Source organism: Microtus oregoni, unplaced genomic scaffold (assembly GCF_018167655.1).
Source record: "Microtus oregoni isolate MIOR12 unplaced genomic scaffold, Mior012 000031F_ref0000149, whole genome shotgun sequence".
Lineage (NCBI taxonomy): Eukaryota > Metazoa > Chordata > Mammalia > Rodentia > Cricetidae > Microtus > Microtus oregoni.
The window spans coordinates 27,396,088-27,408,442 of NW_024543090.1; the positions used below are offsets into that span (position 1 = coordinate 27,396,088).

At 36.3% G+C, this 12,355-nt stretch overlaps 1 protein-coding gene across 1 annotated transcript in view; it reads right to left on the minus strand.

The window, feature by feature from the left end:
- Positions 1–12,355, minus strand: part of Fam227b (family with sequence similarity 227 member B) — a 157,055-nt gene that overhangs the window by 134,589 nt on the left and 10,111 nt on the right. The window contains exons 4-7 of the mRNA XM_041678864.1: positions 11,147–11,378; positions 8,104–8,171; positions 7,172–7,207; positions 6,605–6,709 (exon numbers count right to left, since the gene is read on the minus strand). Of these exons, the coding sequence (XP_041534798.1) occupies positions 6,605–6,709; positions 7,172–7,207; positions 8,104–8,171; positions 11,147–11,378 (441 nt within the window). The remainder of the gene's footprint in view (positions 1–6,604; positions 6,710–7,171; positions 7,208–8,103; positions 8,172–11,146; positions 11,379–12,355) is intronic.

Here is a 12,355-nt window from a genome sequence, read left to right on the forward strand (position 1 = left end):
GAGGTGGGTGGTCCTTGGACTTCCCACAGGGCAGGGAACCCTGATAGCCCTATGGGCTGACAAGGGAGGGGAACTTGATTGGGGGAGGGGGAGGGAAATGGGAGGCGGTGGCGGGGAAGAGACAGAAATCTTTAATAAATAAATAAACGGAAAAAGAATACAGAAATAAAATCAAAGTCAAAAAAAAGAAAAAACTATAATAGTATTTCCAGATTCATAAATACATGTTTATATAAAATAGATTCATAAAATATATATTTTTAATTTTATTCCAAACATAACTATTTTTAATATTTACATATTAGTTTTATATTTGTTTGTATATGTGTTAAAGGAAAGTGAATAAAAATTTTAAGTTATTAGTCATACTAGTCACAAGTTATATCAAAAACTACACAGAGGAGAAGAACAGAGCTTCCCGCCCCCCAAAGGCAGAGCTAACCACCCAAAGACCACCTCCTTACTTGGATGCCTCCCTAATAGATCAGATGTCACAACAGCCACCAGAAATCCAGGAAACAAAGACCAGACAACCAAAGAGGAACCAGAGATCAAGGAAGAAAACATACATCCAACAAACCAGAACCTAGACCTAATCATCCCAAACCCTGATGTTTAAACTCCAGTGTAAGAACAATCAACAATAGCCAGGGCAATATAAGAAATGAAGAATTAAATAAATAAACGAACAAATAAATAAATGGAAGGAAAAAAGAAAGAAAAAAGAAAGGAAGGAAGGAAGGAAGGACGGAAGAAAGAAAGAAAGAAAGAAAGAAAGAGAAGGAAAACACAAACTGAGGGAATTTAGTTGAAATTCTAATGGAAAATCTGGGTAAGCAAACAGGAACTACAGACACAAGCATCATCAACAGAATATTGTATGTACTTACTCATATATGGACATTAGATGTAAAGCAAAAGATAACCAGAAAACAATCTGCAGCTCCAGAGAAGCTAGGAAACAAAGAGGCCCCTGAGAGAGATGCATGGATCATCCTAGGAAGGGGAATTAGATGAGATCTCCTGGGTAAACTAGGGGTGAGGAGGGTGGTAAAGGGAGGGAAAGGGGATGAGAACATGAGGGAATTGGGTGATTGAGGAGGGTTGGGATTGAAAGGGAGAGCAATGAAAGAGATATCTTGATAGAGAGAGCTACTATGGGGTTAGGGAGAAACCCAGTGGCAGAAAAATTCCCAAGAATCCACAAGGATGACCCCAGCTAAGACTCTTTGCAATAGTGGAGAGGGTACCCAAACTGGCCTTCTCCTGTAACCAGATTGGTAAATACCCCAACTATCATCATAGAACCTTCATCCAATGGCTGAGGGAACCAGATGCAGAGATCCACAACCAAGCAACACACTGGGCTCCAGGAATACAGTTTAAGAGAGAGAGGAGGGAATATGTGAGCAAGGGAGGTCAAAATCATGATGGAGAAATCTATAGAGAGAGCTCAACCAAGCTCATGGAAACTCATGAACTCTAGACCAACAGCTGTAGAGACTCCATGGGACCGAATCAGGCCCTCTATGTGGGAGGCAGTGGTGAAGCTTGAACTATCTGAGGGGCCCCTAGCAGTAGGGCCAGGCAGAACAAGGAGGAAACAAAAAAATTAAAGAACTTCAGAATTCAATGAAAATGAATGCACAACATACCCCAACTTATGGGACATTAGGAAAACAGTGCTAAGAGGAAAGTTCATAGCATTGAGTGCCTACAGAAAGAATTTGGAGAAATCTCGCACAAGAAACTTAACAGCACATCTGAAAGCTCTATAACAAAAAGAAGTAAACTCACCCAGGAGGAGTAGAAGGCAGGGAATAATTAAACTCGGGGCTGAAAGCAATAAAATTGAAACAAAGAATACAAAGAATCAGTGAGACAAAGAGTTGGTTCTTCGAGAAAGATCAACACGATAGACAAACCCTTATCCAAATTAACCAAAAGGTAGAGAGAGAATATCCAAATTAATAAAATCAGAAATGAAAAGGGGGACATAGTAACAAACCCCAAGAAAATACAGAGAATCATTAGGTCATATTTCAAAACCCTGTACTTCATAAAATTGGAAAATCTAAAAGAAATGAACAACTTTCTTGATAGGTACAGTATAACAAAATTAAATTAAGACCATATAAACAATTTAACCCCTAAGAAATTAGAAACAATCATTAAAAGTCTTCCAAACAAAAATAACCCAGCACCAGATGGTTTCAGTGCAGAATTCTATCACAATTTCAAGGAAGGGCTAATATCAATACTCCTCAAATTGTTCTGCACAATAGAAACAGAAAGAATACTGCCAAATTCTTCTTATGAGGCCACAGTTACCTGATACCCAAACCAAGGAAAGATGCAAAAAAGATAGAGAATTACAGACCAATTTACCTCATGAACATTGATGTAAACATACTCAATAAAATACTGAGAAACTGAATCCAAGAACACATCAAAAAAATCTTCCATCATGATCAAGTAGACTTCATCCCAGAGATGCAGAGCTAGTTCAACATACAAAAATTTGTCAATGTAATCCACAATATAAACAATCCGAAAGAAAAAAACACACTATCATCTCATTAGATGCTGAAAAATCCTTTGACAAAATCCAACATCCCTTAATGACAAAGGTCTGGAGAAAACAGGGATACAAGGAAGGCCTAAGCACAATAAAGGCAATATACAGCAAGCCTACAGCCAACATCAAATAAACAAATAGAAACTCAAAGCAATTCCACTAAAATCAGGGACAAGCAAGGTTTTCCCATACTCTCCTTATCTACTCAATATAGTACTCAAAATTCTAGCTAGAGCAATAAGGCAACAAAAGGAAATCAAGGAGATACAAATTGGAAAGGAAGAAGTCAAACTTTCACTATTTGCAGATAATATGATAGTATATATAAGTGACCCCAAAAATTCTACCAGGAACTCCTACAGCTGATAAACCCCTTCAGTAATGTAGCAGATTACAAGATAAACTCAAAAAAATCAGTAGTACTCCTATATGCAGATGATAAATGGGCTGAGAAAAAAATAAGAGAAATATCACTCTTTACAATAACCACAAATAATATAAAATATCTTGGGGTAACTCTAACCAAAGAAGTGAAGGACCTGTATGACAAGAACTTTAAATCTTTGAAGAAAGAAATTGAAGAAGACATCAGAAAATGGAAAAATTTCCCATGCTCTGGATAGGTAGGATTAAAATAGTAAAAAATGGCAAATTTACCAAAAGTAATCTACAGATTCAAAGCAACAATGCAATCACCATCAAAATTCCAGAAAAATTCTTCACAGACCTCGAAAGAACATTACTCAACTTCACAGGGAAAAACAAAAACCTGAGGGCAGCCAAAACAATCCTGTACAATAAAATAACTTATGGTGATATCACCATCCATGACTTCAAGCTCTACTATAAAGCCATAGTAATAAAAACAGCTTTGTATTGGCATAAAAACAGACATGTGGATAAATGGAATCAAATTGATGACCCTGATATAAATCCACATACCTATGAACACCTGGTTTTTCACAAAGTAGCCAAAAAATACACAATGGAAAAAGGAAAGCATCTTCAACAAATAGTGCTGGCATAACTAGATGGTGGCATGTACAAGCATCCTAATAGATCCATATTTATCACCCTGCACAAAACCTAAGTCCAAGTGGATCAAAGACCTCAACATGAATCCAGTTTCACTGAACCTGATAGAAGAGAAAAGTGGGAAGTAGCTTTGAATTGATTGGCACAGAAGACTATTTCCTGAATATTATACAAGAAGCACAGACACTGAGATGAACAATTAATAAATAGAACCACCTGAAACTGAAAAGCTTCTGTAAGGCAAAGGACACTCAATAAGACAAAACAGCAGCCTACAGAATGGGAAAAGATCTTCACCAACCCCACAACTGACAGTGAACCGATATCCAAAATATATAAAGAACTCAAGAAACTAGACATCAAAATACCAAATAATCCCATTAAAATGGGGTACAGATTTTAACAGAATTCTCAACAAAAGAATCTTGAATGGCTGAGATACACTTAAATAACTGTTCAACATCCTTAGTCATCAGGGAAATGCATATCAAAACAATATGACTAAGATCAAAAACGATAATGACAGCCTATGTTGGAGAGGATGTGGAGTAAAGGGAACACTCCTCCACTGCTGGTGGGAGTGCAAACTTGTACAGCCATTCTGGAAATCAGTATGGCGGTTTCTCAAAAATTTGGGAATCAGTATACCTCAAGATCAAGTGATACCACTCTTGGGCATATACCCAAAGGATACTCAATCATACCACAAGGCCACTTGCTCAACTGTGTTCATAGCAGCATTATTCATAATACCCAGAACTTGGCAACAACCTAGTTGTCCCTCAAATGAAGAATGGATTAAAAAAAAAAGGTGTTACATCTACAAAAGGAGTATTACTCAGTGGGGGGAAAACCCAATGATATCATGAAATTTGCAGGCAAATGAATGGAAGTAGCAAAAGTCATCCTGAGTGAGGCACTCAGACACAGAAAGATAAACATAGAAAGTACTCACTCATAAGTGGACATTAGATGTAAAGCTAAGGATGACTAGGCTTACAGTCCTCTGCCCTAAAGAAGCTAGGTAACACGGAGGACCCTAAGATACATGAATGGATCTTCACAGGAAGAGGAAATAGATGAGATGTGCTAGGTGACCTGGGGGCAGGTGGATTGAGGGTAGGGGATGGGGAAAGGGAACATGAGAGATCAAGATGTCCAAGTTGGGGGTGGAACAGTGGGGGAGAGTAGTGAAAGAGATATCTTGATAGAAGGTGCCAATATGGGGTTAGGGAGAAACCTGGTGCCAGATCAACTCCCAGGAACCCAGAAGGATGACCTCAGCTAAGACTCTGAGCATTATTGGAGAGGGTACCTGAACTGGCCTTCCCCTGTAATCAGATTGATGACCACCCTAATTGTCATAGAGCCTTCATCCAGTAACTGATGGAAGCAAATGGAGAGATCCACAGCTGAACACTGGGCCAAACTCATGGGGACCAGTTAAAGAAACGGGGGAGGGATTATATGAGCAATAGGAGTTAAGATCATGACAGGGAAACCCACAGAGACAGCTGACCTGAGCTTGTGGGAGCTCATGGACTCTGAACCCATGGTTAGGGAACCGGCATGGGCCCAACCTAGGCCCTCTGCATCTGGGTGACAGTTCTGTAGCTTGCTCTTTACTAGGGCCCCTAGCATTAGGACTAGAAGCTATCCCTGATTCATGAGCTGGCTCTTTGGTGGGATACCTTGTCCAGCCTTGATGCAAGGGGAAGGGCTTGGTCTGGCCTCTAGTTGATATGCCATGCTTTGTTGACTCCCATGGGAGGCCTTACCCCTTCTGAATGGAGATGGAGGAAGAGTGGATGGGGCAGTGTAGAACAGAGGTGGGGAAGGGAGCAGGAGGAAAGGATGGAGGGAAAACTGTGGTTGCTATGTAAAATAAATAAATATAAATAAATAATTTCTTAAAACATGAAAAATAGAAATTGAATTTACAAGGGGACAATGATCAGCTTTACCAATAACTACCCTAAGTTTATCCCATCACTGATGATCACCGGACACACTCCTGTATTTTCAGTTTTCTATCTATCTATCTATCTATCTATCTATCTATCTATCTATCTATCTTGGTTTTTTGAGACGGGGTTTCTCTGTAGCTTTTGAGCCTGTCCCAGAACTTGCTCTGTAGACCAGGCTGGCCTCAAACTCACAGAGATCCGCCTGTCTCTGCCTCTCAAGTGCTGGGATTAAAAGTGTACTACACCACTGACCTGCTACTTTCAGTTTTTACCCTTGGTTATCCTATAGGACACAACACAAAAGTATGCCAGGACACTTTTGGGCTTTAAAAGAATACACAAGTCACATATGGAAGAATTCTCAGAAGTTATTTAGAGTAAAAGCAGCTTGTTAAAGTGCACAGTTGATAAGAGGGGAAACACAGGAGGAAAACCATATTTCATAGTCACATTCCCAGGCAACAGACACTTACATCAAGACTCTAGAGATGCTAACACACCAACTGCAGTGTTTGAATGAGAATGGCCCCCATAGGTCCTTATGCTTGAATACATAGTTTGAAGTAGGTAGAACTGTTTGTGAAGGATAAAGAGGCATGGCCTTATTGGAGGAATGTGTCATTGGGGATGGGTTTTGAGGTTCAAAAGTTTGGTCATTCCCAGTTAGCTCTCTCTGCCTTCTATTTAAGGATCAAACTGTGAACTTTCAGCTTTTCCTGCTGCCATAACCTTTGCTCTGTCATCATTGACGCTAACCTTCTGAAGCCATAAACCCAACTAAATACTTTCTTTTATAAGTTGTTTTGGTTATAGTATTTTGTGAGAGTAATAGAAAACTAAGGCACCAACACATTTTTTCTAGTAAACAGAATTATACATCACTAGTATTGCTTTCAAAACTTAATGTTGGAAGTATCAAATTTGTTTAAAATCTAACTTCTCATAGTTTTAAATAAAGGCCTGATTCATGAGACCACATTCTCAAGTTTTACTATAGGATAAAAATAAAATAATATTTATATACCTCAAAGTTATTGTTTCTTAAAATAAAAAGATAAATTTGTTTAGCATCCAAATGTCTGGGTAATTGCGTTAGTTCATTTTCTTTGAATCCTGAGAAGTTGCAACCCTAGAAAAAAGTGGAAATATTGTTTAACAAAAATTATTTCTCTTCTTAATATAGTGGTTTCATATTACTTCAGAAGACAAATATTTACCATTTAAAAAACATAATAATGCTATTTTATGTTACTACATCAAAAATTATATATTTATCCTAGGAAAAAATTTCATCTATTTTGTTTCTGAGAAATTAAAAGCATTTGCATATTTGTAATACAAATTTTAAAACAAAATGGGATCATATTTTGAACATATTTTGGCATATACTTAAAATATCAAATATTTTAGATAGACCATGCATAAAGACACAAGAACAGGGTAGAACAGAACGTTTTCTAAGCCTGTACTAAACTCTCTTTCTTGGAGTACAAATTTATAGTTATATCTATATCTATAGCATTATAAGTATTCTTGTGGCCCTATATAATATATCTGATACATAATCTGGCAGTATAGAAAATTGGAATACCTCTATATTCTTCTCTGTCTCCATTTCATCAGAAAGCTGGAAAATTCCAAAACAAAATATTTAAAATTCTAAATTAAAGGATTTTTACATTAAAATACTGATAAATAACCCCCCAAAATATTTATATTTGACAATAATTAATAAAGTTTTGGTTCACATAATCACTTATTAAAGAACCAAACGAAGATATATACACATATATGCATGCTGTAGATTATGCTCATTGTTAATAAAAACTGATCGGCCAATAGCAGGGCAAGAAGAGATTGGGTAAGGCAGCCTGACACAGAAAGAATGATGAGAGACAAAAGGGTAGAGTCAGGAGAGTCACCAGAGAAGCCAGTCAGTCACTGAGGAAACAGGACATGTAAAAAAATCAGGTAATAAGCCATGAGCCATGTTGTAAAGTACAGATAGAAATATGGGTTAATTTCAATATAAGAGTTAGCTCATAAGTCTGAGTCATTGCCTGGGCATTTATAATTAGCAGAAGTCTCTGTGTTTATTCGAGGGTAGCTGCAGGACAGGAAAACTTCCATATACGTACATATATATGCACGCATATATATATATATCACACAATACATATTATTATATATTGCATAAATCATATGTATTATATAATATATATCTATTAAAATTAATCTCAACTAACTTATGACGTGATGATTTCAGGGCTATAACACTGAGCGTCAAAAAATAAGTTCCTAAATCTTCAAGCAGAAATGTTGCTTAACAAAGACTGAAAGGGCAGTTTTATTGTTTGTTTGTTTGTTTGTTTGTTTGTTTGTTTTGAGACAGGGTTTCTCTGTGGCTTTGGAGCCTGTCCTAGAACAGTTTTAAAGTATTATCAGTTCTTATTTGTAGAGCAACAGCATTTACATTTCCTATGAAAATACATTTTTGAGAGATGGTAAACACTAATATCATACCATTATCTTCCTCTGCCTACAGTGTTCTTTTAAGAAGGCCTTGTATTTTTCCAGATTTATATGTGAACCTTTAAGAAAAAGGAATTGGCAACAGTGAAAAAAATCAAAAACAGGAAAATTCTAGATATCTAATTATACATAAAACTAGTCAATGAAACTAATTAAAATTTTTTGACAAGCATACACCCTTAGTAAATAGTGGAACTGTTGTTATCTTCTAATTCCTTTTGTTTTCCCAAAACATCAAGCCCACCTACCATGGCTGTGGTACTATAGTAGCTAACATTTTACCTCAGCTGATATCTAACAAAGAAGTCACGTTTTTAAAAAAATCATTCAGCTACATAGATTTGCCAGTTTCAAGATTACCTTAAATTCGACAAAATGCAGTACCATGGTGAATGGCCCAGTGAAAGATATGTGCAAAGTGATTTATACAATGTAAGATCTTAAACTACCTCTGATATTCTTACACTGAAAACGATGTGTATATATGTATGTATGTGTATATATATTTGCATACTTTTAAAGGAGGAAGTTATGAAAGGAGATTTTTCATAGTCCCTCTGCTTACTCAAAGATATTTTCTTTACAAAATAATATATGTATTTATATAAAAGTTACATATATAGTTTATATATGCATATGTAAGAGATATGTAAATATAAATATATATTAATTAGGTACATATATACTACACATATACCTTCTATAAAATAAATGAATTTTTATAATCTAAAAATTCAACATGAAACATTTAAATTATGAATTCAAATATGAACTTAAACACATTTTTAAATTTGAAAAATCTAAAGTCAAAGGATATTAAATATCTAAACTATATAACTAATCAAATTTATCTAATAAACAGAGCAGGCTTTATTAACATAGCCAGTATCAACATGTTCAAGCATTCTGTTTAACAGGTTGACTCATTAAGTCATGAACAAGACAGTGGAGAAGCCAGAATGGGACTGGGAATTTTGGTTTTAGCAGGTCCCTGAGTCAGCACAGGAGGGAGGCTTTGCCGCTGTCTGGACAACTTGTTGGTAATTATGTATGCCCTGGCCTTTGAGATCACTTGTCTTCCTACTGTCATCTACCCGAAATCTGGTCACCTCAGCCTTCCTCCTAATCGTCTCATGAATGAATGCATGCCAACACTGAAAGAGAACGAAAGTAATCTGAACAAAGAGCCTCAAGTAACAACCTACGGTAGGTGCACAGGTACCAAAGAATGGACAAAAGTAACATGAAAAAACACATTTTGATGCGTCCCCCAAATTAATCCTATAATAACAAACTGCAATGAGAATGGTCTGGAAGATATTATGGACAAAGAATTCAAAAGAATGATTTAACTATATTCAAACAAGTCAAAGAGGATACCAATATACTCAAAGAAAACAAACCAAAAACAAAGAGGTGAATGAAATGCAGAAGTCATTCTGAGACAAAAATATAGAATTTAATAAGGAGAGGGAATTGTCAGAGAAAACTCAAGCTGAAATGATGTTGGAAGTGAAAAACTTAATAAGCCAAATCAAAATGTCAGTGGAAAGCCTCACCCGCAGAAACTAAACAGAGAAACACTGGAGTCAATGACATGGTAAATAAAATGGACCTAACAAACATCTACAGGACATTTCAACCAAACATAAGAGAATGCTCATTCTCCTCAGCAGCCCATAAACTTTCTCCAAAAATGATCACAAAATAAGACATAAAGCAAGTCAAAACAAATGTAGGAAAGTTAAATAGCATCCTGCATTTATTCAACCATAGTGGACCAAAGCCAGATATCAACAACAATAGAGCCCAGAGAAAGCACACAAACTCAAGGAAGCTGCACTATCACTGAACAGTAATTAGACAAGGAAGATTATCAGTAAGGGGGAAAAATCCTGGATGTGAATGAAACCAAAACCACAATGTGCCACAATCTATGGGACACAATGAAGGACTAGGGAAAGTTGATGCTAATGCAGGACAACTCAGAGCATCCCATTCAAACCAGGAGCGAGGGTCAGAGCTTTCACTCTCTGTTCAACACAGTGCTTGAAGTGCTGCCTACACCATGACAGCCAGAGACAAAAGTACAAGGAATAGGAATAGAAAAGGAAAAAATAAGAAAATCCTTATTTACAGATTATGTGATTCTACACAGACCATAAAGAGTCTGTTAAAAAGCTTGTAGACCAGATAAATCTTCCAACAATGTGGCAGGATACAAAAAAGAAGGTACTGAAAATGATATAAAGGAGTCAGTCTCATTCACCTCACACACACACACACACACACACACACACACATATACACATACATACACATATACACACACATACACACATACACATACATACACACACATATACACACATACACACATTCACACACACACACGCACACATTTACACATACACACACATATACACACACATACACACACATACACATACACACATACACACATACACACACACACACACACACACACACACACACACACAGCAGGGGTAAGGGGGGAATATACCTGGAAATAAACCTAACCAAGGAAATGAAGGACCTCTACAAGGAAACCTTTATGACATTGTAGAAAGAAATTGAAGGGGATACCTGTACATGGAAAGACCTCCTATGTTCATGGATCAGAATATTCGATATTGTGAAAATAATCATCTGCCAAAGCAATAGCAATGTATAGATTGAATGCAATCACAAGGAAAACATCAAGAGCTCTCCTTGCAGATAAAGAAAAAAATCTCAACATTAGAGAACAAAATCTTTGCCTCATACAGGTAGTTAATATTGTCTTAGGCTTGTTCCAGGAATTCCTTCAAACCACATACTCAGGTCTTCCCGAAAATATTTATTAGGTTCTGCTGGATGATGAGATTTTAAACACTTAGTTTTAAGATATTTAAACTTTGGAATTTCACTCTTTATGAGAACACACATAGAGGCAGCATACACAGACAGACACACACACACACACACACACACGCCACAGACCATTATTTATTTACATAAAAATAAATCTTACTTTTCTTGGAAATTATTCCGCTGCAATCGAATAAATTGGAGGAATGCTGCTGCAAAAGCCATGAGCACTCTCTTAGTCTGAAATCCATGGTGCTGACGGCCTCAAAGGTCCGGGGCACACTGCTCCACAGGGAGGAGTAGATAGAGTCAAATGAGGTGTCCTCTTCCAGCTTCCTCAGCACATCGTCCCAGATATCATTGTTTCTGAAGTGAATATCCCTGGGCCAGTAGTCCTGCATCAACACACAGTCTACATCATCTTAAATACATTTACATCAGAGTTTAGTGAGCTAAAATGGAAATTTTACTCTAAGGCATGATTTTTTTTTCCCTAAGGCATGATTTTTGTTAAATGTTTTAAGATTAAATTTCAAGACAATTAAAAATCTCACAAAAGTTGCAAAAAATTTTCTAGAAACATGTTTTAGGGGATCATTTGAGCATAGATTGCTGCTTTGATGGCCCATTATCCCTCAATACTTCAGTATCTCTGAAAAATTGAAAGCATCCTCGTAATAGCACTATAAGAATCAAAAAAATTAGTATTAATGCAATTTCCCTATCTAAATTAAACTCTGTTGAAACTTCATCAGTTGATCTAATGATGCTTTTTATAGATAAAGAATAAATTTAGAATCATAAGGATTTAGAATTCAATTCTTTTAGCATTAGTCCATTTCAGTGTAAAATAACCCCTCAATATTTGTCAGGAAAGAAAGAGAAAGAATTAAGGGGCACAATAGCTGTGTGGTTTTCCTTCTATTTTTTTCCAGCCTTACTGACAGGTAATACGCAAAATTAATCACATTTATGATAAAAAACATGTTTTAATATCTGTATAAACTATGGGATGGCTAGTTAAGTATAAAGCTAAGAACGTGCTCATTGCTTTACATAGGTTTTGCCTGTTTTTGTATGGTGGGAAATTTAATAACTATTGTCTTGGCAATTCTAAAATATATTAACCAGAGTCACCATATGTCTACTAGATCTCTAGTATATATTCATATTATAGAATAGAAACTTTTATACCCTTCAATACACTTCCACTCTTATTCCTACAAGTTCCTGGCTACCATTAGGCTATTCTCTGCTACTGAGTTCTACTGTTTTAGAATCCTTGTGTGAGTTGAAAACGTATCAATGGTCTTTCTGGGTCTGGTTTATTTCATTTAGCATTTTTTAAGGTTTATACACATGATTGTATGTT